At 42.5% G+C, this 27771-nt stretch overlaps 1 protein-coding gene across 7 annotated transcripts in view; it reads right to left on the bottom strand.

Moving 5' to 3' along the window:
• Positions 1-2669: 2669 nt before the first annotated feature.
• PKHD1 (polycystic kidney and hepatic disease 1 (autosomal recessive)) overlaps positions 2670-27771 on the bottom strand; it is a 230830-nt gene continuing 205728 nt past the window's right edge. For 4 of the 7 annotated variants that reach the window (XM_040697985.2, XM_040697987.2, XM_025149209.3 and 1 more), the window contains 6 exons: positions 16642-16768; positions 15673-15760; positions 11979-12086; positions 9229-9384; positions 7795-7929; positions 2670-3666 (listed from right to left, as the gene is read on the bottom strand). In XM_040697985.2, coding sequence (XP_040553919.1) covers positions 3275-3666; positions 7795-7929; positions 9229-9384; positions 11979-12086; positions 15673-15760; positions 16642-16768 — 1006 coding nt within the window. In that variant the 3' untranslated portion in view covers positions 2670-3274. Of the gene's footprint in view, positions 3667-7794; positions 7930-9228; positions 9385-11978; positions 12087-15672; positions 15761-16641; positions 16769-25232; positions 25465-27771 lie in introns of those variants that run through there. The other 3 variants (XM_040697986.2, XR_005858607.2, XM_040697988.2) reach the window with 3 other exon arrangements.

Here is a 27771-nt window from a genome sequence, read left to right as displayed (position 1 = left end):
AGGCTCCCCATTCCCTCATGGATAACCTACATGTCATGCTGTGGTTTCTCATCTGTCTCCTTCCACCACTTCCTCACCCCATTCCACCTTCACCATGTTTTTCAGACTGCCATCGTGCAGGGGACAGACTCTTCAGCAGGGTCTGTTGTGATAGGACGTGGGAAATGGTTTCAAACTAAAAGAGGGGAGATTTGGACTGGATATAGGGGATTATAATTATGGCAATGAGGCACTGGCTTGAGCAGTAGTGGATGCCCTGTCCCTGAACGGAGCTCTGAGCACTGATGGAGCTAGGGGTGTCCCTGCTCATTGCAAGGTGCAGAAAACAGATGACCTTTAAGGGTCCCTTCAACTCAAATAATTCTGTGATTCTACAGTGCTGGGGCAGCTCGGCAATGTCTGTGCAGCTAACCATGTGTTCCCTGTAAGTCTGTTTTGCCTTTGCCTGTCCAGATGGTAAAGTTTTCAAAACAAGTCTGCTTCAGCCTCAGCCACAGAGGAGCAGGATTCAATTTCAACCAGGTATTTTTGCTATTAGTCTAAGACCAGCTATTTTTAGAAAAGATACAACCTCCTTTATAGCCATGCTCTTCAACCACTATTTAACATCATTTTTCTTTCACAATCACTACAATGATTTCTTTTCCACACACACGAGTGTTCAAATTTCTTATTTATTCAGTGCCCACTTTGTGTTTGCACTGAATTCTCATCACGTTTTCTTCACTTTTTCCCTACTTGTTTCCCATGCTCCACCACTCAATTAATGCACAGTGGTGCGGGAAACCGAGATCAACCATACTGTAATTAAGGGTTATTTACCCCTGCTTACTCCATTAGAGGTCTAAACATGCAAGGCATTACTTATTCTGTAAACAAAGTTTCAATAAATGCTAGGATTATGAATTAAAGGATTAATCAAAGCCCTTAACTGTTTCCAATATGTCTTCTTTTTCCCCCAAAGAGGGCTCCACTGTATAATTCATGCATATGCATATCATTTACATTCAATATTATCTGGATATTATTTGCATAAATTCAGACTTTTCTAATGATGTTATTCGCTTTCACTCTGCTTGGATATGATAGTCACCTACCAGAAGTAGAACTACCTAAGGAGTGCGGAGTATGGGTGTTGGAGGAACTGTATTTCTGCAGAGAGGAAAAGATCTTCTACCATGTGAAAGTAAAGCTTTCCCTCCAATTTTACCTGAAAATGATACTTACAAACTTAATATAGCACAGCACCCAATACTCATGGATCAACCTGTGATGATCTGATATGGAGAACGCTGCTGTAATATAGCAGCTCTCTTCCAGAAGAGACTTCAGAAAGGCACCATAATCATTTATGGGTCGAAAAGATCCCAAAATACAACTAAACTGAGAGTTGTCTGGATGGAACTGAAATAAAAGTTGGCAAACAAGTCAGATCTTACTAGCAGTTTAACTGGTTCAATTATTGCCTCTCCGATCAGAATGAAAGAGCAACAGAGGTTCTCTTCCAGCAGCACAGACGCTATGCACCCTTTCAGCTCAGGCCTTCTTGAATTCTCACACTGTGAAGGAAGTACAAGAGGGGAAGGTATTATTTGTTCTTTTGTGACTAATATCAGTCCTGCATCCAGCTAGACCTGGCAGGTTGAGGTTCATATAACCCATGTACAAGTCATGTACATCTTGATATGAACTACTCGTGGTAGATTGGAGATACTTTTAGAGCCAAACTCAACTCATCCAAAAAAGGAAATCTAAACGAAATAAAAAAGATCTCATATAGCAAAGACATGATTTCAAGAGGATCAGTGCCTTGAGTATAGGATTTGCTTCTATTAGTGGGAAGTGTGGGTGTCCTCATGGCTGTGCTTGCATTGATGGACAGGAAGAGGATAAGGATCAGAAATCAAGCACTGCTCAGCTGTTATCCAGGCTGATCCAGTTGGAACTTACGCACAAAACACCCAGAAAAAGCACAGTTTGGGAGCTTGTACAGATGAAGAACATCCTCAATAGTGAATATAAATGAAGCTATTCCATTTTACCTGAACCTGCAGGTAGTATGGTCTGAAAAATGGTCTGAACCCCAACTGTTCTTTATGCCACCGAAGGCATAATCTGTTTTCTCATCAACCTTCTGCATCCTGTTCACATCGTACACATCAGGCACATCCATAGCTTCATCCTTCAGCTCGGACTCAAGGTGCACGTACTTTACAACAAGGGAATGAGAATTTCTGCACACACTGGGGCTCCCTTTGGGTTAATGATCTAGAATAAGACTTCCATCCCCAGAGAACTGAGTAGCTCACCAAGCAGCACCTGCATCTTAGTTATATCCATTTGAAGCCTGGTTTATTCTTCAAATCAAGGTTTCTCACCTTCCTAAATAAGTATTTTTCCTACAGAGTATACATTTTTTTTTTTGTGCTACTAGGGCACAGTGTAACCAAGAAGTTTATGGTACAGAGAGAGTATAATAAAGTTCCTCATCTTCCAGCTCAGTAAACCAAAGCACAGAGGAATTCCCTGAGCAGCTGAAGCACATCAGTATTATTATTATCACTCATAAACAGTTCTGCTCATAACAAGTCAGTGATTTAGAGGTGTTAGAAAATAAAGGTGTGGTGGATTTAACTACAGAAGCATGGAAACACTTGCTTAAGTCACAGTGAAATTGAACAGTTGTTTATTTGTTTTTCCTTAGAAAAAGGAGAAGATTTATGTGTATACTGAAGTTCGTTGCGAGAGAAGATCAGAAAAAATTCTTATATATGTGTACATATGGGGACACACTCCAATCAATATTGCTCTAGCTACTAAGACTACATCAGTGTGAGCACATTAACATGAGGTTGTGGGTGTGGAAACTTTCCCATCTGCAGTGCTGGATTGCTTGGTAAGCCCTAACTACCTTTGGCCTGACCCAGCTAGCACTCCTCCAAACAGGTCTTAAAGATTGAGTTTCACTGGTATCAGAAGCCAAGGACTATTCTCAACAGGTTACTTGGCTGCACCCAATTTTTTTGGAAGCTAAGAAAGTTTGAAGTCCCTTTCAACCCAAGCCACTCTATGATTCTGTGATTCTATGGCTCTATGATTAGTAGCCTAGACACGGCCATGGTCTCCCAGTTGGCTGTGGAGTAATTTCACAGGTTCATTTGTACATGCACAACATGACAGTCCAGCTTTCCATGCTAGTATGCGCACTCCTCCAACCACAGAGACAAAACAAAACAGCTTCACATTGACCGCAAGAATGGCAAAGCTTGCTTGGTCATTGCTCCACCTCCTGACATGACTTCTGATATCCCTCTGCTGCTGCTCCCACAGCAATCTGCTCTCTGACCTCCTCCTGAGGGCTGCACATTACATCCAAATTCCCCCTTTCCTCATTACAACCATCAGGAGGCTGTGGGACATCCTTCTGGGCAGAGCACCCCGGGACAGATGCCTGTTGGAGCTCCATAGAGTCCCCAGGAGTTGTTGTTGCTCCTCCAAAAGGCTGTTGGTGATTGGCACCTTTCCTGGCTGAAGAGAAGATATCTCTGTTACTTGTCTTTCGCTGTAGGGTGTTCGCCTTTCTCACTGGCGTGACTTCACACGGCTGTGGGCTCAGATCCTTCCCTTGTCCCATCTCATGTCTCACCACTCCAGTTTCTTCCACTTCTGTAAAAGCAAAATACGTTTGTGCTCCACAATAATTCTTAAACCCTAATTTCAGATTCCCGATCCTCCCGTTCCTTTACTGCATGTTAAAGACATTGTTAAAAACAAGCAAACAGCAGTCATTTTGGGGAGCAATTATTTCAAGTGGCCACAAATTTCATCCCGTCAGAAATAAGTTTTCAAACCCAATAACCATCTGCTGCTTCCACAAATAAGCATAAAGCAACCCAAAGAGCTCTTTGTTACTGTCAACACACAAACACCTCCTGCAACATTTTCAAATGATTATCAGATGTTATGACAAAGGATCAGTAATGAAATGTATAGAATACAGATCATTAATTAGCTATTTTTATACTGCTTATTTTTTATACTGCTAATACTGAAAATAATTGTAACACTACACATCTATGCAATCCATCCAATTTCTATGAATAAATCTATAATATGAAGGAGAACTAAATCTTACGCAGGGCAGAGCCTGCAACCCACAATGCTATTTACAAAGCAACATGGAAAAAAATGAAGGAAAAGCAAAATGCATGCTATGCATTTTTCATGTGGAAATACAAAATATCCACATCCTAATAATGCAGTTATCAAACTGCAGAGACTGAATCAGTTTAGAGGTGCAGCAGATGGCTTCTGAGTTGACACCAAGAGACTGGCAGCCTGCTTCACCTGGATGCTTCATTTAAATTCTTGCAATCCTCCTCCTTCATCACCATGAAACCATACCAGAACCAAACATTTCCCACTCATTCCCAGTCTAGACTAGCCCTGGTGCACCTACTGCATGTGTCAGTGGACAATGCTGATGTTTGCCGTCCATTCATCAACAAGTGGTCCCAGAAAATGCTGAGTTATCACTCCTTATTTTTAAGGTCTGAGCCTGAAGTTCAGCCTTAGCAGTGCAACTTTTAGCCCTATGGTTTTTCAAGCCTTCTCCCTTTTCTACTTATCCCTTGTTTCGAATCTCTATTGACTGGCATCATATTCCTGTCTTCATTTGTTCTCTAAAATTTCCCTATTTCTTCATGTTCATACTCGCCTAAGGAGTTAAGAAGTGCTGCTTTTCTTTCAATTTGTGTTCTTCTAGCTTTCAGTTTCACAGCTGTGCCTTCTGGAAATCCATTGGAAAGTTCTTGGTAAATTTTCAGTAGTCACACATGTTTCTGTGCATAACAGTTTTCTTTCTCACTATTGTCTTAATAAGAGGTTACTGGCTCATTAAAGTACAAATTACATGCATCACTAGCTTCAACTTTCTTCTTTCTACACACAAACAAGTTGTTGATCCCATATCAAAGCTTCATGTTATTTTGTGGTATGTATTCCTCTCCTCTTCATCTTCAAAGGTGCCATTTTCAGCTGTGGAAGTAGGGCTCATCAAAGAAGTTTGGATGATGGTAGGAGGCTAAAAGCTTTCTGGATATGAGCAGTTTCGAGGTTGAAGATTTATAGGACACAGCAAAGGAAAATAACCCTTAGAGGCTGAGATATATTGAAATACCTGGCAATAAAGCTAAAATGGAAGATATTCAGTGTCTCCACCAGTAACTTGAAGTGAAATTCCAACTGAATTTAAATACATCAGGAAAAAAAATGGAAAACTGGTAGGAAGGAAGAAGGAGGAATTGATCTGAGCAACCTAGGAACAAGGGAATGTGGATCATGTTTGCAGAGTGGGAGACCCTCTTCAGGAAAATGGCAGTGATTTCTGGGCAATGGTGGAATAGGAATTTTGTACAGTAACCAAAAGCATTCAGGGGATCTTTCGGTGGTAGAGGAGGAGTGAACAGTGTTAGGGCAGTCATTTTATTTTTATTTTTGCAATAATACAAACCAGACATCAAAACGAGATCTGAATAAATCAAAGCATTCAAAAGAATCAGTTCAAATTGCCAGGTTCTAAAGGGCTACAGTTTGAATCTAGTGCTCAAGAATTCCCACTGAGAGAAAGCAAACAAATACAGAATCAAATCAAAAGTCCACAGCATACTAAAGGGATATCCAATATAAGAAGTGAATCACAGAATCATAGAATTGTAGAACTGTAGAATCATAGACTCATAGAATCAGAAGTTGGACTCCATGATCTTTATTAGGGTCTCATCCAAAATGTGATAATATACGACAGAACAGTGGAATAATGGAATCATGTACTAGTTTGCATTGGAAGGGACATCTGGCTATCACCTAATCCACCCCTGCTGCTATGGGGAGGGACACCTCTCACTAGACCAGGTTGCTCAAAGACCCATCCAACCTGATTTTGAGCACTTCTAACAGTGGACATAGGTTAGGCCCTAAAACTGTAAAATTAAGCTCCAGAATGCAAACTGCTATAAGATAAAAATTGTCAGTGAGGTAAGTGACAAACCACCAGCAGAGACTACAGAAAGGAGCAACACACTCTTCCACCTCCAGGTGCCCTCCTGTTAGCCATACATTAGTCAATCAAAAGTTATTTAATTCAAGACTGAGTTCATTATGTGAAGCTGAGGGGACTTGTTATTATGTCAAGGTCAGACACCGTAATACCTTGATCCCTTCTCCCCTGAAGTACTGAATATCTATGCTTACAGCTTTCTTCTTCATCCCCATCCTCAGCTACTTGTACTGTGACAACAACCAGGACCTGCACCTCCTTTGGCCTTTGCACTGCATAAGCACCTATCAAACAGAAAAACCCTGCCTCGCAAGACTTCCTGTGGTGATTAATAATTAAGATTCTGAAAACTTCATTGTATTAGAAAACTGGGATCTCTTATGGGGGGAACTTTCTGTAGAGCAGAAAGTAAACAAAACGACTGTAGCTTTGATTTCCTCTCTCTCCAAAACCAACATCACTTTAAATAAGGGGAAATCAAACATTAGACATTTCCAAGTCATATGTATTAAATTCACTTAAGATATTGTTATCCTTGTTTAGATTTGAACATATCGGGGAATCTTTTTGTCTTGCAACTATTCCTAAAAGACTTTAAGTGGCTGGATTGCCTTTTTCTGACAAAAAAAAATGCTGCCATGAATTATTTACATGACGGCTCCAATCAACGTTCTACCTGTCAGCCTCCCCAGCCAAAATGAAAGTTCACTATGTAAAGGTGCCAAGGGAGAATGGCAGCCTCCCACTGCGAGTTTATAGACAGAACTAAGTCAGCACGCATTATGTGTCAGAGCCAACATCAGACAGAATCAGATCCTTTGATCTCAGACCTCCACAGGATGCTTAGATCTCAGACAAATTAGATAAAAAATGAATTTATAGCAGATATGTGTCCTAAGGCACACAGCTGAATGCTGTGTTTTGGAGGAGTACAGCAAATATCAAAACACATAAACTGCAGAATTTCCTCTCTCCTTCTCCCTCTCCCTTTGTTTTTGTGATGGATGCTAATTAAAAGGAGATAAAATTCCAGCTTGCTTCTTCCTGCCTCTTATGTAATCCACACACTTGGGGAAGGAGGGGGAAAAAGAAATCCCCCACACCGAGTAAATGGGTGGTTCATCAGGGTTATCCGAACCCCCTCAGATGTGCACGGTTGGCAGGTGAGACCAGAAAACTCCACCGCAAAACAACCACTGTAGGAACATTTCATACTTGCAGAGAGGGAAGCCAGCACTTTATGCTGCCAACTACATGCCCTGGGGCTGTCTGCTTCTCAGTGACCTCAGAAGAAGTTTTGTTTGATCAGCAGAAGATGAAAAGACAAGTCTTGGGGAGGTGTGTGGAAGAGGGGTGTTTATGTTTATGGCAGAGACACAGGGAATTAAGGGGGATACAAAATGGTGGACACTGAGACACTTGGGGTGCTGGCTGGTTGAATGGGGCCCTGAACAGCCTGGTCTATGTGGTGGAAACCATGGCAGGGGGTTGGAAGTGGGTGATGTGTAAGATCCCTTCCAACCCAAGCCATCCTATGATTCTACGAGACAAGGAGATAAAACACCAAGTAAACTAACACCACGGAGAACACAGAAGAGGTAACAAAGTGATAGACGTTCTGAGAAGAACAGAGCCATTGACCCAACACAAGCCTATAGTTTGTTAAGAGATCTAAATCAACCATTTCAATGTCCTACTCTTTATAAGCCTGAATTATTCTCAAACTGCAGTCTCACCTCCTGCAACAGGCACACCCTTGTCATTCTGTCTTCGATCGTAGCAGGGCTGGACATGAGGTGCATGAGGCTGTGCTTCCTTTTGGGGTGCCTTGGTACTGGCCTGTGGTACATCAGCCCTCTTAGTCCTCGTTTCTGGAACGAAGCACATAGTCACATCAGTCTTAATCCACCCTCAGCTCTGCAGCAGTTATTATTTCAAGCAACAAAATATTGCTGGTGAATTTGCAGATAATCCACAAGTGTTCTTTCTGCCCAAAAGCAGAGAGAATTGTTTTATGATCATATCATCTAGTGTTTTGCCATTTGGAATCCCACCTGTTTTCTTCAGGTAAAGTCTTCCCTCATGTTGTCACAATATTCAGTAACACCAGAAATTCAGACTTTAGGTGCAGCTGGTGCTCACGATGCAATTTAGAAGAAAAACTCTTTGGCTTGCATTTGCAAAGCTACTTTGAAGGAAAAGGTTGGTGAAATTAGGGAGGAGGTTTTGAAACAAATGGGAAATAGATCTAAAATGCTTTATTAACTGAGAGGTGTACTGACTCTTTCCCTGTGCATTACTGGTAAATTTGGCTAGGTCACAACCTCTGTTAGCATGCTTGGAAAGCCAAATTATTGGTAACTTCCTACATACCCAGAATTTTAAGATGACAATTTAGAGAGTAAGCCATTGAACAGTAGCAGTCATGTGCTCCTATCTTCAGTTCTTCTCTTGCCCAAATAACTATGCTGTCTGTATTGAGAAAGCCTGATACCTTTGCTTTAAGACCAATGCTGAAAAACAGCAGGCTTAAGGCAAATTAGTAAACACGTAGATTTGCTTAGGGGAAGAGTCCAGAGAAGCTGCAGCCCTCCCATTTTCACTTTGACACGTGATATAGATTACATGGTATGGGGTATGACCATGGCTGTGCCACTGCCTCTGAGTATTGACAATGAAGATGTCACTGGTCCTTGGTCAGCATCATGGCTTTGCATCATCCTTATTAGGGTTAGGGAAGGGAAGGGAAGGGAAGGGAAGGGAAGGGAAGGGAAGGGAAGGGAAGGGAAGGGAAGGGAAGGGAAGGGAAGGGAAGGGAAGGGAAGGGAAGGGAAGGGAAGGGAAGGGAAGGGAAGGGAAGGGAAGGGAAGGGAAGGGAAATTGCAACAGTTTATGAGTCAAAGAGAGTAAATAAGTGAAAGAGTCATTAGAAGAGCAGACTGAGGGATTATGTAACTAGACAAACCCATTATGAGTTTTATCCAAACCCAGAAGATGTTAGAAATAGGAAACCAATCAGGCTGTACTTGTATAAAAGTCACATACAGCCTTAAATAGTCTGCCCAGTTTGTATTACCATTGCTTCCATATCTTGCTGCAGCCAGTCTGGAGATCTGTTAAATGAAATGGGAGTCTGCAAGTATAAATTTTAATGGACATTTCCAACTTACTGTTGTTTCTGTTCTTCTTGAACCAGCAGAGCACAAGAGTGAGGACAAATGCAGATGCTATTGCACTCAGTAAGACAACAAGAATCAGGCTGGCCTTCTCTCCAACGGGCACAGGGAAGATGGTAAATGGCTGAGATAGCACAGTGAATTCAGCTCCTGAGAATTCAAAGCAGTCAGAGTGTATTGCAAAACTAAGGACACTGGTTTCACAAAGCACCAAGCTATAGCCTTCCAACAATTATAGTGCTCTAAAAAATGCATGCAGAAACAGCACTGAAGTCCACTCTTCCACACATCCAACACTGACCAACAATATTTGATCAGGAATGAGTATCGGGACAAGCCAAATACATAACAACATTTCTTCAATAGCTGTCAAGCATTCAGTTCTTCCTGAAGCAGAGACAGTCCCTTTGTATTTAACTGTCTTCAATGTTTCTTCCATTAATTTACCTAGCAGACTACCAAACCCAGAAAATATGTTCAGAAAATACGTGTCTGTGAGACAAAGCAGATCAGGACCAGGCAGGAAATGCACATATGCTATCTAGCAAGGCTGAGAAGCTGGTTGCAGTGACAAAGGTGCTGATTCATGAGCAGTTTTTGCAAATTACATGTCACTTATTTCAATGTAAATTATGGGGAATCCAGAAACATTGACTAGCATTAAGTTTAAATCCATGAAAGCACACCATATTGACAATGAGCGTATCAACAAGAATCATAGATTCTTAGAATCATAGATTCTTAGAATCATAGAATGGTTTGGGTTGGAAGGGGCCTTTAAGATCCTCTAGTACCACCCCCTGCTATAGGCAGGGACCCCTCCCACTAGACCAGGTTGCTCAAAACTCCATCCAGCCTAGAGCTGCAAGTTTCCATTTCATTGTAAATACTCAATCTTTTGAAGCACTCAAACTTTGGGTGATGCTCTTCACTCAGAGATCCCAGTTTTCCCCAAATGAGATCAGAATCAAACCAGGCTCTACTCATCTGTGGTCAAGAGTTCATTGGGTCTCAACATCTGAGCTACAAAGTCTGGAAGATGACTAACACTGTTCACTTCCAAAATCAGACATACAAAGGAGATTTGATCCCCTGTATGTCTGCCTTTTTCCAGTACTTTCAGTGGTACTAATACATGATCTAAGGCCTAAGAACTCGATGCAAGTACTTCAGTTGTGGAGGTGCCTGCCACATTCAGATCTGGGTTGACTCCCACAGGAAACGTCCTCCTAGAGTCTAGACTCAGCATGGGCCTTGGGCGACTCGTTATCAGTCCAAACCCCACTTTCTTAATAACGTCAACATGCATATATTTGTTTTACTTCGAGTTCCCATTCTAATAAAAACGAAAAACCTTTTTTCATCGATTCAGTGAAAAATGTAAAGCACTGCCAGGTGGAGGTTTCTGGACATGGATAACTAGCTGTAACTACTTTAATATGAAACTAATTAGCTTTGTATCACTATTGTCCACCCAAATAAAGTAGAGCTTCATCAGAACAGTGTGGGAAGGAAGTTTCAGCTGGGAAAAATTTGCCTGCAGATATAGGCATGTATGAACTTCAGCTTAGAGGAGAGAAGTAACCTCACAGGTATTGAAGACACTACACAGATGAGCTCTTAAAGGTTGCATTTCACACTGATAGTTTTCAAGTAGGCTGCTGTTGGTTTAAATGGAAAGTGGGTGGATCGATCCCACTGGGATCTATATCACATAAATAAATGTTACTGCAAAACAAGGAGCAGGACCATGCAGCAGTGCTATGAATAGACCACTCCCCCCAGGAACCACCATTAAAACAATTGAGATTACTGTATTCAACATCAGTGGCATCTTCTGAGTTGTCTCCAAATTGAAGGAGCCTGAATCACTTATGCCAGAAATATATTCATTAAAATTTATCACAAATGCCTATTGTTTGTTTAATGTTTGTTTGTTTATCTCAAACAATAAGCAAATATCTTCAGGAAGAGTTCGGTAGTATTAAAGTCTTTGTATTGACTCCAGCATGGTTCCCAATTACAAATGAGCAAAGAGTGTTGCTTGTTTGCTGTGTACTTCTACAGTTCATATTAAAAGTGTTCAATGCTCTGATTTGCACAGGTCATACCTACATGGATGCACTAGCTGTCTTTATTTCCAGCTTTAAACATCTCAATGCAACACTGACTAGCTTATTGTTTCATAAGAGAACTGCATTTGACCTCTGTTCAGAGAAAAGAAGACTGTGACTCCCATGTAGTAGCTTTTAAAACACATTTCTTTAAGCCACACTTCCCACTAAAGAGTCAGATCCTGTGAGGCGCTGACTTTCCATCTGCTCTCCCTGAAGTGAAGGCAATGGGAGCTGTGGGTGTTCAGCTGCATCCGCCCTCACACAGACATATGTTCCCCCTCTGGAGGCTCACCTCTAGTATTTCCTGCACCATCATTCTCCCTTTGCAAAGACACAGGGAACATTTGATGTTGAGTAGTCACTTGTGATTAGGAGGAGCAAAGGTTTCTCATTAAAAATAAAACAATAATAATTAAAAAAAAAATAGGTTTAAAGCCAGGGTAGGAAAGGATTTCTGTCCTTCCCTCCTATGCTTCTTTCTACCTGATAGGCATCAGGTTATATTTATACACACATATATATAACAGCAGAAGAGAAACTTTACACACGGTCTTGCAACCCTCTTTATAAACTCAGTGTTTTGGCCACGTTTACCAAATCAAACAACGTGCTGAAGGTGGATCTTACCTGGTGGTGATGTGACGGTGAACACGAGGTTCCAGTTGGTGCCTGAGCTGGAGACAGCCAGATTGGAAAAGCTTGCGCATCCACCTATGACCTGTACTTCAGTGAGCCCTGCAGAGCAATTAAAAAAACAAACTGCCATCATCAGCTTCCAAATAAGAATGACTCAAGTTCTTAAAAAAAAAAAAAAAAAAAAGAGTGACAGACTCTTTAGCAGGATCTGTTGTGATTGGACAAGGGGAAACGGTTTCAAGCTCAAAGAGGGGATTTAGACTGGATATATAGGAAGAAGTTGTTTACAATAAGGGTGGTGAGGCACTGGTACAGATTGCCCAGAGGGGAGGTGGTGCCCCATCCCTGCAGACAGCCACGGTCAGGCTGGATGTGCTCTGAGCACTGATGGAGCTGTGGGTGTCCCTGCTCAGTGCAGGGAGTGGGACAGATGGCCTTTAAGGGTCCCTTCCAACTCAAACCATTCTATGATTCTATGAAAAACAAAAACAAAAACAAAAAACACAGTTAGGAGAGTATTAGAGAGAGACTATTTTTGTGTTGAATGGATGGTCTCAAAGAATCAGCCACAGCAGCTACAGGAAATAGCCGACTGAACTGTAGGTGCTTCACCTCATCATTTGGGCACATTACCTCCTATCCTACTGGTAAAGCATTCTGAACTTTCTCCAACCCTGCCGGAAGCTTTGAAAGGGATTTGGCCATGAAGAATATCTATGGTGATGACCCTATGATCACACATGAGAGATTTTCAGTTGGAAACCTAGCAGGGGAATCTCCACGGGGAGCATGAAAATGAAACCTAGGAGAGGCATTCTCCATCACTTTACCACTTGTTCTAATCTATAAGGGAATGTTTTCTGATCCAGCCTTTACATGTGCTACAGTTTCTATTTTTGTAGTCTCATTTTAAAATCTGTAATTTACTTTGCAACTGGATCTCCATTTTATTGTGTGTATTTTTAAGTACTGGCCAAGTACTGGCCCTTGAGCAATGTTGATCGGGTCTGGGCTTCATTTCAGACTCTTGGAGTGAGAAGGCTAAAATCTGAAAGACTGACAAATTCCAAACTGTTAGTTCAGGTGGGGGTGAGAAGTCAGAAATTCCTTAGGATGCTGGAGTTGATCCAGTGATCACAAACACAGACTTTTGCCTGCTCGGAGGCAACATGCAGTCACCACTTGCTTTACGAAGCAGGTGGTTTGACATTTTATTGCAATTAAGAAATACAGGTGAAGGTGCATTAAGACTGAATGTGAGGAGCATATTTACATTCTTCCATCCAAATACCCTGGATAGTAAATAAAGTGGGGATGCAGCAAACTTTGTGAGACACTTCATAATCAGACATCCGTAGCAATGCTCAGCAAGTGGGAATAGGGCTTTTGACTGCAAGAATTTATCTCATAACAACTTATATCTTACAGCACTTAACATCCTTTGTTCCCACAGCTCTCTATGGCTTGGGATGAGCTCATCCCAGCTTGGTAACAGAGATAGGACTAGAGGTGACAGCCTCAAGCTGTGCCAGGGAAGACTCAGATTGGATAGTAGGAAACTCTTCTTCTCAGAAAGAGCAGTGATGCATTGGCACAGCTGCCCAGGGAGGTGGTGGGGTCACCATCCCTGAGAGTGATCCAGAAAAGGGTAGACGTGGCACTGAGAGACACAGTAGGCATGGTAAAGGTGGGCTGGGGTTGCACTTGATGATTAGGAGATCTTTCCCAACCTTAATGACTCTATGATTCTTTAATTCTATGCTGCATTCAAACAGCCTACTGAGATTTCTTCTTGCCGTGCTGAATTCTAAACCATGGCTAGCAACTGCCAGAGAGGGAGCTTCAAGCAGAAGCATGCTACATGCTATATATGATCCTCTTTATGCTAGTATCTGTCTTGGCTACCATGATTTCTCTCATCTCTGATACCATAACACCACTGTTACAGAAGGTCCTGTCAGCTGCATTCAAACACTTGATAACTGCCATTTCTTGTCTGCACTGAAGCCTGGAGTACTGTACTGTACTCCTCAACTTAGACTATCTGCTTTCAGGCACATATGCTTCAAAGCTCAGAATATTATAGATATATATGTGAGTCTTCACAAAGATCTCTCAGGCAAGCTGGTATTTAACACAGAAGCAAGCTAATTTGATGCTAAACTACTTTCCATGAGGCAGTTTGGCTGCTGTCAGATGAAGCAGCCTCAGTGTGCTAGACGGGACCCATTTCGATTAAATGCTGCTTTCATATGCTTCAAAAGACGAGTACAATAAGAACATTTGTCAAAGGAAAAACTGCAGCAAACTATTACATGCGGAACATCTGTACTACGCAGTTCATTCTTTGCTGGAGTTTATTGACTATTAATTTGATGCATGTATCTTTTAAAGAATGTGAATTGCATTTCTCTGCAGTGACTTCTCTTTCTTTTTTATTTCTTTCTTTCGTGCTGTCTTGCATTTCTTCTCTTTTCCTTCCTTCCTTCCTTCCTTCCTTCCTTCCTTCCTTCCTTCCTTCCTTCCTTCCTTCCTTCCTTCCTTCCTTCCTTCCTTCCTTCCTTCCTTCCTTCCTTCCTTCCTTCCTTCCTTCCTTCCTTCCTTCCTTCCTTCCTTCCCTCCTTCCTCCTTCCCTCCTTCCCTCCTTCTTCCTTCCGTCCTTCCTTCCTTCCTTCACTGTTGGCCAGTAGCTAACTCGACAATCTGCAGTTCATCCAGATTTACATTAGTCTAGATTCCCTAAGAAGGCATGAAAAGCATCAGAAAAGACTAAAGAATTTTCCATCCTGAAAGCCCAGAACTATGACGAGGTAGGAGCTATTTCTAATTAACAAAAACATGAACTGGGCCCAAAGGGTTAGAAGCTCTGATCTATGGCATGAGAAACACTTATCCTCTCCAAATGTTAATTTTTTAATTAAAGCTAACTCATATATGGCTGTATTATTACAAACAATTCCTTACTGATATTAGGAAGATTCACTATTCAGCATGCACACCGTTTGCTTACATTTAAAGGTTTTAGCAATTAACATTATGATGCTTTATAATCGATTTCATTTCCATTTTCTAGTTTACAAGCATATGATCATCCACAGGTTTTCGGTTCAGCACTATACTTAAACAAGGATCTATATCTGAGTGCGTTCATAGTCTCAATAACCTCAAGGGAAATACTCACATGCTTAGAGTTAATCATGAGTTCAGGTCTTTTGATAAATGAGGACCAGAAGGGAAACATTTAAATCCCTCATGAAAAACATTTTCACATTGAAGTATGCTAATTAAAAACAATAGGCAGTTGTTTCTGTCTGTACTTGGCCTGATCATTTTCTAGGACAAACAGATTGTCGTTGACTCTGAGGAAATTACCCTAATTAACATTAGCTGAAAATCAGGTATTGGGATTTCTAATTCTCCATTCGTTCATTTTTTGATCTAAGATACATGTTTTCAAGATAAACTACTGGATGCGCTCCCTTTAAGTTGCCAGAATACAAAAACACTTTGTATAAGGATACAACCTGGAAGTCCACACAACTTCTTCCTGTTTTGTTTTTTTTTTATCACTGAGGCTAATTTTCAAACCCAATCCTTTTCTGGGAGGATTTCACCATAAATTCATCAACGTCACTTCCCATAAATGCTATGCTATAACTCTTGCCATAAGAAAACACGTCCAAACCTTTTAGCACAGCCTCAGAGGAGCCCTTGAGGTGAGCTGAAACAACCCAGGGCTCTGAGGGAGGCCCCAGCGTGTCAACTCTTCGACCCTGTGAAGAAAAACAAGACAGAAGAATTAAGCTAAGTAGATAACTTTGACATCATCTTCTGGCTTCTAAGTTCACCCTAGTAGTAGAAAACTCCTTCTACAGGAGCTGCAGGCTGAGCCGCACGTTGCACAGCCCAAAGCACAAGATGCGTATGTGTAGGGGACTGAAGACAAACAGAAAGAAGCTGGAGGTCTCATGCCTAACGGTTGTAAAACAAGTCTCATGTTGAATGGATATCCAGAGCCAGCTTTACTGTAAAACAACAGCAATTCACCAACAATGAAGGATTCATTGGACCTAGTCTACTGCTTCCAAGACTTGTGTTGACATGGCTGTGCTGCATCACACGAATGGCCAAGAACATTCTAGATATGTTGACCTCCACACAGCACTGCTCTGCATTGTGCAGACTTGCTTGGCCAGATCAGGAGGCATCATTAGACACTCCCTGTCATCACAGAATCATCGAATCACTAGAGCTGGAAGAGATCATGAAGGCCATCTGGCCCAACCACCCTTCAATGGACAGGGACACCTACAGCTCCATTAGGTGCTCAGAGCCCCATCCAGCTGAGAATGTCAGTCTTCATGACTGTGTTGAAGGTCTCTCATTCCTCAAAGATATCCTCTAAGTATCAGGACCATGTCAGAAAACTGCACACGACTGATTCTACAACACAGATCTAACCCTCACAGGAAAAAGCTGAAAAAGACATCTCACAAAACCAATGACTGCTTATTTATGTTATCCTTTGTCATATGTATTTGTACAGCTATTTTACGCTGTACTTAGGTCAGTCTCATAGCTTCTGGATTGCTTGGAAACGTCAAAATCACATAGTATGAATAAAAATGTCCACTCACAAAGGGGCAAATCCTACCTTCTTATCCAAGAAAATGATTTGTGGCTGTATAGGGAGCTGCTTTTCGATTTCTCCATCCGAAGGCTGCACACGAACAGAGATGCTATAGGGCCTCACATACAAACAAGTTCCTGGGTGCTGTCTGCTTCCATTTTGTTTCACATGCAAAAGTAAACAAACAAATAAATAAGTAAATCAGAAAATTACTGCTATTTATACCTAAATCTAATCCCAGAGGTAATTAACTGAGCCTTATGTTACTTTCTGTTCACAGAACTTTTTACTATGCTGTCTGCATAGAAAAGGTCCCTCTAGACCACGTTGTTCAAAGTCCCATCCAATCAAAGCCAGGTTGGATGAGGCTGTGAGCAACCTGGTCTAGAGGGAGGTGCCCCTGTCTATAGCAGGGGGTTGGAACTGGATGATCTTAAGAGTCCCTTCCAACCCAAACTATTCTATGATTCTATGATTCAATACTCCATGTCTGACATGAGTAGTACTAAAAAATTACTGATTAACCTTATGGTGGCACTTTGATTCATTGGATGAGAGCAGTGTGCATGAAACTGTGAAACAGGCATCATTTCAAAGAGACATCAATACCAATAAATGATCTCTTTGAACCTATCCTCAGTTTACAGATGGGAAACTGAGAAATGTAAAAAATAAATGGCTCTTATGCAGTAGACAAGGAAATTATGGACTGAGAACTGTAATACCATGGCCCCCAAACTTTCTGTTCCATTGCACTGAGAATGATGGAGGCTGCAAATACTTCCTGTCCAGCAGAACCACTTCCAGAAAGTATCTTTGAGCTTCTCTAAAAACAAAATTTCAGTTCTTCTACACAAGCACAGCACTTACAGTGCTTTAACACATTTCTGCATCCTATAATTCCTGCACTACCTTTCATTATCCGTGAAGTCTGTGTACCTGTATATAGCAGTATGCAGACACTGAAAGACATCACTTTTTCAGGACTTGAAATTTAAATTAGAGAATCCCAGGAGAGGGCTTTTGCATTTGAATACAGAATCAACATTTTATTCTGAGCCTACATCATTTCATTCCTTCTCTCAGTGCTTTATGTCATTTAGTATCTCTTTTACATATATATGTGTATATGTATATATACTTCTAATCTGCAATTGTTGTGAAGCGACTGGGGGTTTCATATTGTCTGAAATGAAAGGAAGAAAGGCACTCATTCATCTCTAGAGCTTGCTTAAAGGTGTTTACAAACAGAAGATGTATGGCATATCAGTTTCCTTAGGTTTAACTCAGGGTTTGATTTTTGAGGGGGGTGTTACTACGCATTATGAAGCAGAAGGGGCTTATGTTGCAGCTGAAGAAAAATACTGGCGTGAAAAATGGACACTGGAAGACCAAATAAAATCACAGAATCATAGAATCACCGAGGTTGGAAAAGACGTCTAAGATCATCCAGTCCAACCATCGACCTATCACCAATATTCCCCCACTAAACCATTTCTCTTAGCACCATGACTTAATGGTTCCTGAACACCTCCAGGGATGGTGACTCCACCACCTCCCTGAGCAGCCCTTTCCAGGGCATTACCACTGAATATTTTCTAATATCTAAGATATTAATATCTAAGATATCTAATATCTAAGACATTTTTCCCAATATCCATCCTGAGCCTCCCCTGGAGCAACTTGAGGCCATTCCCTCTCATCCTAGCTATTAAAGCTTTAATGACACCTGAAGTCTCAAGAGCTGACTCAAGGATTTAAACAAGAAAACATTTTTCTTCTTTTTTTTGAGTGTGAAAATTTCAGAAGGACAATGATACATAGGAAATCCATGTCAAAGGCACCAAGGCATTAAGCTGTGCTCTTTTCTACCTCCTCCATAAATGAGCATTCAGCACTTTAACTTGAACCCACTCCAGGCACAACACACCAAGTCACTCCTGATATGGTGGAGTTCAGCAATTTCTGTGAGGTCTGATTCCAACGGAATCCAGATAAGTTCGAGTGAATCTTGCCATGGCTTCTTAGGCCAACAAAAAACCCCCAAAACAAAAAAGCATGATGTTTCTCTCCCCAGTTTCCTTAAAACTGCCAAAAAGCAAGTAAAAGGTTGGAATGAAATGCCCCGACTCCACATCCTTCCCAAAGGGAAGGAAGGGAAGGGAAGGGAAGGGAAGGGAAGGGAAGGGAAGGGAAGGGAAGGGAAGGGAAGGGAAGGGAAGGGAAGGGAAGGGAAGGGAAGGGAAGGGAAGGGAAGGGAAGGGAAGGGAAGGGAAGGGAAGGGAAGGGAAGGGAAGATGCAAAAAAGAAACCAATCATAACAACAACAACAACAAAAAGGCACAAAAGTAACACATAGACATGGTTAAGAACTGATGTTTGTTTGCAGGTGATGTGAATCCAGCTAGCATAGCACAGAGCATGGCATTTATATTCCACATGGCCCAGTGTTATTCCTGCTGTGAGGGAGCCTCTGCCTCGGGGTGCAGCCCTGTGTGCAGCAAGTCGCTCTCCTGTGCTCGGGTATTGGTGTGGAAGACCAGAGCACCCTGCTGCTTCCCTGCTGATTTGTGCTGCTAGGAAAATAGGTTTTCTTGGCACAGCTCTGCCTCTGGGAGATGGGAAATTGCTGTGACTCAGAAGGGCTGGAGTGAGGAAATCTGCCTTCCTCATGATGGACACAGAGAGCATGCTGTTTTGTCACCACCCTGAAGTCTCACACTGGGAAGGAGCAGGCTGGTCTGAAATCCCCTGCTGACAGCACTTGACAGCAAGCAGCTCAGCTTCTCAGTGCCTTGCAGCTCTCCTAAAAGTGGCAAGCAAACAGGCACTGCTCATGATACATGGGTCAGCAGTAACCCCAGGATCAGGCTCCCAAACCTTCCACCATCAGGGCTGAGATCTAATGAAGATGCTGAGGATCTGCAGGAAAGCAAGTGTCTGCTCTTTGGAATCATACAATCATTTGGGTGGGCAAAGACCTCTGTGATCATCAAGTCCAATTGTTTAGTATCAAGGAAGTTAGAGATCATAGAAATTAGAGCAACTACTGCAGGTATTGAGGCATGGCAGACTGACAGCCCATCACAGGCTCTGGTTCTGGCCCAATAACAAAGCCTAAGACATCTCCCAGATGGTTTAGAAGCTAGACAGAGACTCTTCTCCCCAGGCAGATTGGTTGAGGCCACTCTGAAATGATGTGTGAAAGGATTTAATTTTAGGGACATGGGCTGATTCATATAATCTGAACTTGTTGCTAGAGCATGGTCCCTTACATATTTAATTTACTCATGAACACAGCCAATTAAATTAATTAAACTATTGTCTGGATTATGCCTGCAGTACTAGTAGTGTGGCATCAGTACATCTTTGAAAGTGGAAGGAGTTTGGGAAGAATTTTGGGTACTGATGACATCAAGATGCATCACTTGGTAAAACCAAGAGGTTTTTATTTTGCTCCTGAAAGGAGGTGGCAGGGCCAAGGAAGATGCTGTTACAGTGAAAAGACACACAGTCTGAGGACTTCTATACAGCAAAGTAGGTGCAGATTCTCTGGAATGGCTGTGAGTAGCTTTGCCTTTTGGAGAACCATCCTCTGTTGTCATGTGGAGATGAGGTTGGCCATACACTAGGTGCCTGTGCCCTTTCTGCTGGATATTTCATCAGATTCCCATGATTTCCCATGTTATAGACAACAACAGAAGCTACAGTGGAAAGCAGGTTTCAGCTTTTCACTCACTTTTTACTTGTTTATTCAGCTAATAAACAAGTAAAAAAAGTTACACTATTTATGAGGATGGGGCTGTTGGGCAGAAAAGGACCCATGGTTGCTGATGTCTCTCATGTTATGTGTAGGCTGAGCCAGTAAGACCTAAATTCAAAAACCTGAGCACCTACATGCATGTGGAGACATAGCAACGGGGCCTGGGTTGGTGTGAACTGGGGTAAGAAACAAGGAACTGAGCTATGCTCTGTGGGCAAGGCTGGACAAGAGGAATATGCTTCCTTATCTAATCATTTGGAGGGCATTCATTTCTTGAAGCAAAGATGCCTTCATTAGAAGCTGGATATTCTGTGGCGGTTGAAAGCATCAGATAAGTTGGTTAGACTGAACAAGTTCTGAAAGAGTGGCCCAGGAACATCCAGACACGTCTCCCACATTAGGACAACTTTCCCCCCTGCTCAGATAGCTTTCCTTTTCTACTTTATGACCCCAGTGACACCAAAGGCTGAAGGTGAGCAGCTCCCTGCTGGAGGCAACTGGCAGGGTCCTACAGGCTGGAGCAATGCAAGGTCATCCTGAAAAAACAGACAGGAGGACCTTACTGGATCCACTCAAGGGGGTGGTAGGATCAGAGGAGCCTTCAGAACCGTTCCATCCTCCAGGAGGGAGACACTCTCCAACTTCATCAGCAGCTTCCATTAATGGCTGGAGCTGAGTGGAAATAGCTGTACTTAGAACTCTATCTGCTCGTGGAGAGGAGCTAACCCAGGTTCTCTTCCATAACACACTCCCAAAGCTTTCTGTCGGAGGAATGCCTTTTATTGAATGTAAGCAGCATCATGCCGGAGGTCAGAGCTTCGCCGCTGCTGCATATCCCAAGGTAATACCACTTTAAGCTCCACATAAACTCTTAAACAGCTTCTATCCTAAAACCAGACCGTAGGTGGTACAGTTTTTTACGATATGTTATAATAGTGCAATAAATCTGTTAGCTTAAAATCGAATCTCCGTGGCCTTTTAGAGAAATCATCATTAAATGCAAGGCCCTGTTAATGATGCCATCCCAGTGAAATTGTTTAATCTGCTAGGGGGGTGAAAGGTCACCAAATGAATTTTTTATAATACATCAACTTGACACGCAATAGGGAAAACTGTAATAGATAAAAGCAAAGGAAAAGGGCACTGTCTTCTTCTGATAGGTCAATAGCAGCCAAGAGAGTCACTCATCCACTTTTCCTTCACTACCATGCTCCTTTTCCATTTAATATGGACACCCAATTAATACCTCAGCACCATAGACAACCTCATTTTAGGTGAATTATAGCAATTTCTTCCCCCTTCTCTGAAATGAAAGTGATCACAATACATCATAGCATTGTGCGAATTAACGTTAATTGATTCGAGTTACCAAGCGTTGATGGGCCACTTCTATAATCTGGCCCTTATTGGGAGCTGGAAGGGATGGAGGGAAGATTAGATTGCACCGTCCGTTGCTTTGACGACGGCGGTCACCTGACGGCTTGTTAGACAGTTGTATGCTTCTATTGCCGGCCCCAGTGGGGTCGTCAGTAAACTGGAGTGATGTCCAAACATCATTACACGCTGCTCCGATATTAAAGCAAAGGGATTAGCACCTTATTGCAAGCAACCTGGATTTGTCATTGTGCTGTCGTTATCCAATTTCCAGATGATAATGTGACTGTGGCCTGCGGGCGCGAGGTCCTACAGCCAAACCAAGGGCTGTATATATATATATATCCGTATACATATATATATATATGTGCACACATCCCTACAAAGACACAGAAACCAAAGCCACTTAACCCTTTGCTCACCAGTCTCCTGCTAACAAAGCATGTGGAAGAATTTGTCTCCCTTTTCCTTGCGATGTCAAGAGCATGGTGTGACAGTGACACGGATTGACCTCAAAGCCAACACAGCTGTCACTCACTGTAATGTCACACCAGCTCAGCTCTACCAGTAGAGGACTTAAACAAGCCAGAATGGGGACAGGATGGACCCTTCAGAGACTTAGCTGTTCTGTGCATTCACACCACGGAAATCATCAAAGGAGTAGATCTTAACACAAGCCCCATTAATGGTTAAGGGGGAAATCACTTAGGTATGTGACATAAGCCAAGCCCTCCTTCCTCCCACAGAGAACTGCCTCTTTGCTGACAGAGGTAGCACTCATTTTCCTGAGTCCTTCCCAAGTTCACCTTTCCCCACCCTTCCCTTTTCCTCCCTCCTGCTCCCTTCTCACAGTGGAACTGGTTGGTTTTTGGAAGTCTACAGCTGGAGAAAGCTGTGGATTCCATCACAGCTACAGTGTGGGTAGAACCTGAATTCCAGTCTGGGTGAGCACTGGTGAAAAACTGCTATTATCTGATTTGGAGTGGCAACATAAAGCCCCATGACTGTTGTCCAAAGGGATATTTCAGGGATTCCTTTGCAAACTTCCAAGGGAAACACTGGTTTTACACAAGGATTGCATATAAAAGGACAGACTACTCTGATCCCATCTTCTTTTTCCCCAAGTCAAGCACTCAGTTTTATGGACAGACACCACTGCATCCAGCAGTTTTCTGTACTGTGGCACTACAGGCAACCTGCACATAAATATGTCTGAAATAGGCAACCTCCCATACTGCTCCAGCAGAGGTTGGACTTGCTGATCCCCAGAGATCCCTTCCAACCTCTATGGTTCTGTGATTCTACGGTGTGTACCTCTTGCTGGCAGACACTTGAACTGCTGTTTACCAGTTTGAAGAGTTAGAAATTAAGAACAAAACCCTAAAATTCATCCTGATTCCTACAACACAATACAACCATGACTTTTTTATAAGGCGTAACGCTGTTCATATGTGTTTAGCATCCACTTTAATCCCAATAGGTTTCTCATACCATCACTCCTACAACAGCCCATTACAGAATCCCAGTCCTCTGGTTGGAAACCTTCTAGGCTTCACAGTAAATTTATCCATGTGTTCCATAATTTAACTAGATGCTGAACAGACTCATAGAATCCTGAGTTGGATGGGACCTTTAAAAGCCATCTAGACTAACTCCCCTGCAACAAACAGGGACATGCACTGTCATTGCGACCCACAAACTTGTGGATGTTCAGGTTCCTCAAGTGGTCACGATCTTCACCTACAGTAGGAGGGACGTTGCTTCCCCAGTCCCCTCCTGTCAAACCAAACAAGTCTTCTTGGACTTTCTCTTTCTGGTTGAGGTACCTATTGAAGTCTTTCTTGTTCTTGGCATCTCTTGACAAGTTGAGTTCAAGCTGGGCCTTGTCTTTCCTGACCCCATCCCTACACAGCTGAGCAGCTTCCTTATACTCTTCCCGTGATACCTGTCCCTACTTCCACTGCCTGTACATTTTCTTCTTGCTCTTCAGTTTGGCCAGCAGGTCCCAGTTCAGCCACATCTGTCTTTTGCCTTCCTTTCCTAACTTGCTTCACATATGGATGGAGAGTTCTTCCACACTGAGGAAAAGCTTCCTTAAAGATCTGCCAGCTGAGATAGGAGATTGGCCAAAAAGGGAGCTCAGCTATTTGCATTTGGGAAACATTCCCAAGATATTTACAGCAAATTCACTTCAGCTGAGTGCAGCAGATAAAGCCCTGATAGAGCCTCTATTGCTGCAGTTCTGGGGTTGGGGCTTTTATCATCTTGCCTTGCCCACCCTGGGAGGGAAAGTATGATTCCTATACAAGTAAAAAAAAGTTGTCCTCTCCCTTTCATAAAGCCCTGTGCAATTACACTCAACAGCCTGCCTAAAACCTGCACAAAGGTTGTTCTTCTCCTTTAGCTTGCTGGATTAGTGCTGCTGTCTGAATGAACAGTTCCTTGACAATCTGCTTCACTTTTACTGCTTGAGTCTCAATCACTGTTAATTCCATCATTCACATTATCTTTCACATGCTACTCTAAACATAGCTCTTAATAGGGGAAGATTAATGCCTACAAATTTATGTATGCAACATGTTAAAGTCCCACCAGGGATCAGTGAGTTTTCTGCTCCACTTTGGGGAGGGGGACTAAATGGCATCTGGAAGCCTGTCTGGCTTTTGTATTTCTGATTCTGCCTAAAGACACCCACAGAAACTTGTTCCATATTTCTGTTGCTGTGCTCTCTTGTACTTTTATGTGCATACTGATATAAGGAAAACTTTGCAAAAGAGAGATTCCCGTCTGTGAATACATTGCAGCATATGTTTAAACACAGACATATACTGAAGGAGAAAGCTATGTGATAACTGCTATCTGATCTCCCTGCATCTCCTCCCATTGTGCAAGGCTGCAGCACTCACAGCAGTCGCCCCTTTCTGTGAGCCCAACCAGTGAACCATGCTTGAAGAAGCCCCAGCAAAGGACTTACATTACAATCATACCAAAAAAAAAATTAAAAAAAGCATTTAAAATCAAAAATCATAACAGTCACATATATATATATTTCTTTTTAAAGGCTTGCCAATGTGATGCACAGGCTCACTGCCTTGCTACCTGACTGCAGCAGGGTTTCCCAGGCTCCATTCAGCCTAGCTGTCCTGAGCTGCAGGATGAGCAGGAGGTCTCTGCTGATCAAAGGCCTTTTTGTTGTTGGCTGGAAGCAAGAGGAGCCACGAGTCTGAAGCCACAGGAAGGCTGGCCCTGCGTGAGTGCAGCTTCTGTGAATATTTGAAAGCCTGACTGGATTTTGCACAACTCTGGGGTGAAAACGTTTCTCTTTTCCTTCCACTGAAAAATACATAGGTACACTAATCCTGACTTGTAATCCCAGGCCCATTATCCTTGCCTGTGCTAGCATGTACTGCCTAAAGAGAGACAGATAGACAGTGGGGATATTACGTGTCCCAACAGGAAAGCCCTGATTTCATTTCACAAGTTATCTGTGGCCTTATTGCATCAGAAATGTCAGCCATGAGTAATTCCAGAAAGGCTGTGACTGATGGGGAGCAATAAATAACGCAGCAGAGGAGCCCACACAGCGACGTGTGTGTAGGTGTGGAGATGGTCCTCCCATTTGGTAGTTAGCATTCTCTCGAATACGCATCCCAGGTCTTCCCCAAGTGAGATGGTGAGTATGCAGCTGCAAGCTGGCCCTGCTCTTGCCCCTGTAACAAAACATAGGGTCCTGCTTTGATCACCGCTGCTCAGATTGGTATCACAGAGCATGCTCAGATGGGAAGGTAGGAATAGCTTCCCCAAATCACAACCAGTAGATCAATCTCCAATGCAATGAAAATGCTATCTGTGCTTGAAAATATGTAGCTGAAAAGCTTCTTTCCTGGTGCACAGAACAGGGTGATCCTCTCCTCTAGGTGATCCCTGCTTACCTCCCACAATGACAAGACGTGATGGCCTCAAACTGTGCTAGAGGATGGTCAGCTTGATATTAGGAAACACTTCTCTGAAAAAGCAATGATGCAGTGGCACAAGATGCCTAGGGAGGTGGTGGGGTCAGCATACTTGGAGGTGTTCAATGTGGCACTGAGGGATGTGGTCAGTGGGCATGGTGGGAGTGGACTGGGGTTGGGCTTGGTGATCCTAGAGGTCTTTTCCAACCTTAATGATTCTATGATTCTATCTTATAATAGTGTGTTCAGTAACCTATAGACTTCTAATAGTGTTCTGGTGACCTTATCCTGAAAAACTTCAGCTTGCTCCTGACTCATACAGTAACTCTCATGGCTCCTCTTGTTGCTCCTTTTGATCTGATCATCAGTAATGGACAGTAAATGAGAGATCCTGTATGTGTCACCCTCTACAACATGTCTTAGAATAGCATAAAGGATACCATTTGCTACCACAGACTGCAAAACTTCTGACAGATTTTGCTGCCACATTTTGTGGTGTCCTGCATAATAGCAGAAGCACGCTATTGAAAACAGTGAAGCTGGATAAAAAAAGATTGTGGATGTGGCTCTGGGCAGCCTGGTCTGGTGGTTGGCAACCCTGCACATAGCAGGGGGGTTTGAAACTCGATGATCTGTGAGGTCCTTTTCAACCCAGGTCATTCTTTCATTCTATGATTCTATCATCTTCAAAGTTTGGCCTACTTTATCTTGCAAATAACAATTTCCCACTTGTGCTAAAAATGATACTACTTAAAAAGAAAACAAATCGAGTCAAAACAATGATTCTTATGTCCTCAGAGAAACAAACCCTAATGAGGATGTGCCACTACTGTAAGTCGCACTGTGCCTACTGGAAAAGTTAAGCATGTGAATAGCACTTCCTATCACCAACAGACCACAGGATGGTACTGGGGTCAGTGGTAGAAAGTTAGAGGATATGGTATTAATTAGAGAAAATAAGTCTTAGACAAATTCAGTTTCTTTCTATCATAGATGGAATATGCTTATACTTGGGTAAGGCTCAGTAGTGCACAACATCAAAAATAACATTATGCAATATCAAGAGAGTACACAATAAGGTTGCCAGGCATCAAATCCCATGTCCCCTATTAAAAGCAGATGGGATATTACCTTTTTCATATTTCCCATCTGCTTTTAATACAGATTCAGGATCTGAAGCCGAAATATACTGCTGTCTGCTCCCCTCCCAGCCTTGCTCCTCTCAGCCCTCTCTGCAGATAAGGGCTGCCATCTGGGTTTGCAAATAGAGGCTGCAAGAAGGCTCAAAGGAGCAAGATGAGGACAGAGGAAGGAAGGACAGAAAGGACTGTTTGTTGCTGTGGAGGAGAGGAGAAAATGACCTTCAGAGATTGAGCCTTGGCACAGAACATCAATAAAAAATTACTACAGACAAAACTGTTCTAGAACTAGTTAACTGACAGAGCTCAAAAGGTAGTTCCCATTGGGAAATCATTCTCAAGAGCAGGGCTGTTTTGCATTGTTCTGTTAAAATTAGATGCAGGCCTGATGTTGTACATACCCACACACATATATGCATATATATATCATAGAAATCACAGAATCTTTGGGTTGGAAGGGACCTTTCCAATCCAACCCCTTGCTAAAGCATGTTCCCTACAGCAGGTTATGACTCCAGAGAAGGAGACTCCACAACCTCTCTGGGCAGCCTATACCATTGCTGCCACTCTCACAGTGAAAAACATTTTCCTCATGCTTGTATGGAACTTCCTGTGTTCCAGTTTGTGTTTCTTTTTCTGTCACTGGGCATTGCTGAGAAGAGCCTGGCCCCATCCACTTGACATAATTTCCTCTCGGTGAATACATGTTGACTGATAACCTCTTTTTCTTCCACTTGCTAGGAGATAACATCCAGAATAAGCTGCTCCATCACATTCCCATGGATGGAGCTGAGGCTGACTGCCTGTAGGTGCCTGCCTCCTCCCTCTTGACCTTTTTGAAGACTGGAGTGGCATTGGCTCTTCAGGCCTATCTCCCATTCTCAATGACTTTTCAAATATGATAAAGAGGGAAGTCGCTTCTGCC

Source organism: Gallus gallus, chromosome 3 (assembly GCF_016699485.2).
Source record: "Gallus gallus isolate bGalGal1 chromosome 3, bGalGal1.mat.broiler.GRCg7b, whole genome shotgun sequence".
NCBI lineage: Eukaryota > Metazoa > Chordata > Aves > Galliformes > Phasianidae > Gallus > Gallus gallus.
Note: the sequence above shows the minus strand (reverse complement) of the source record. Positions and strands in the feature narration are given on the sequence as shown.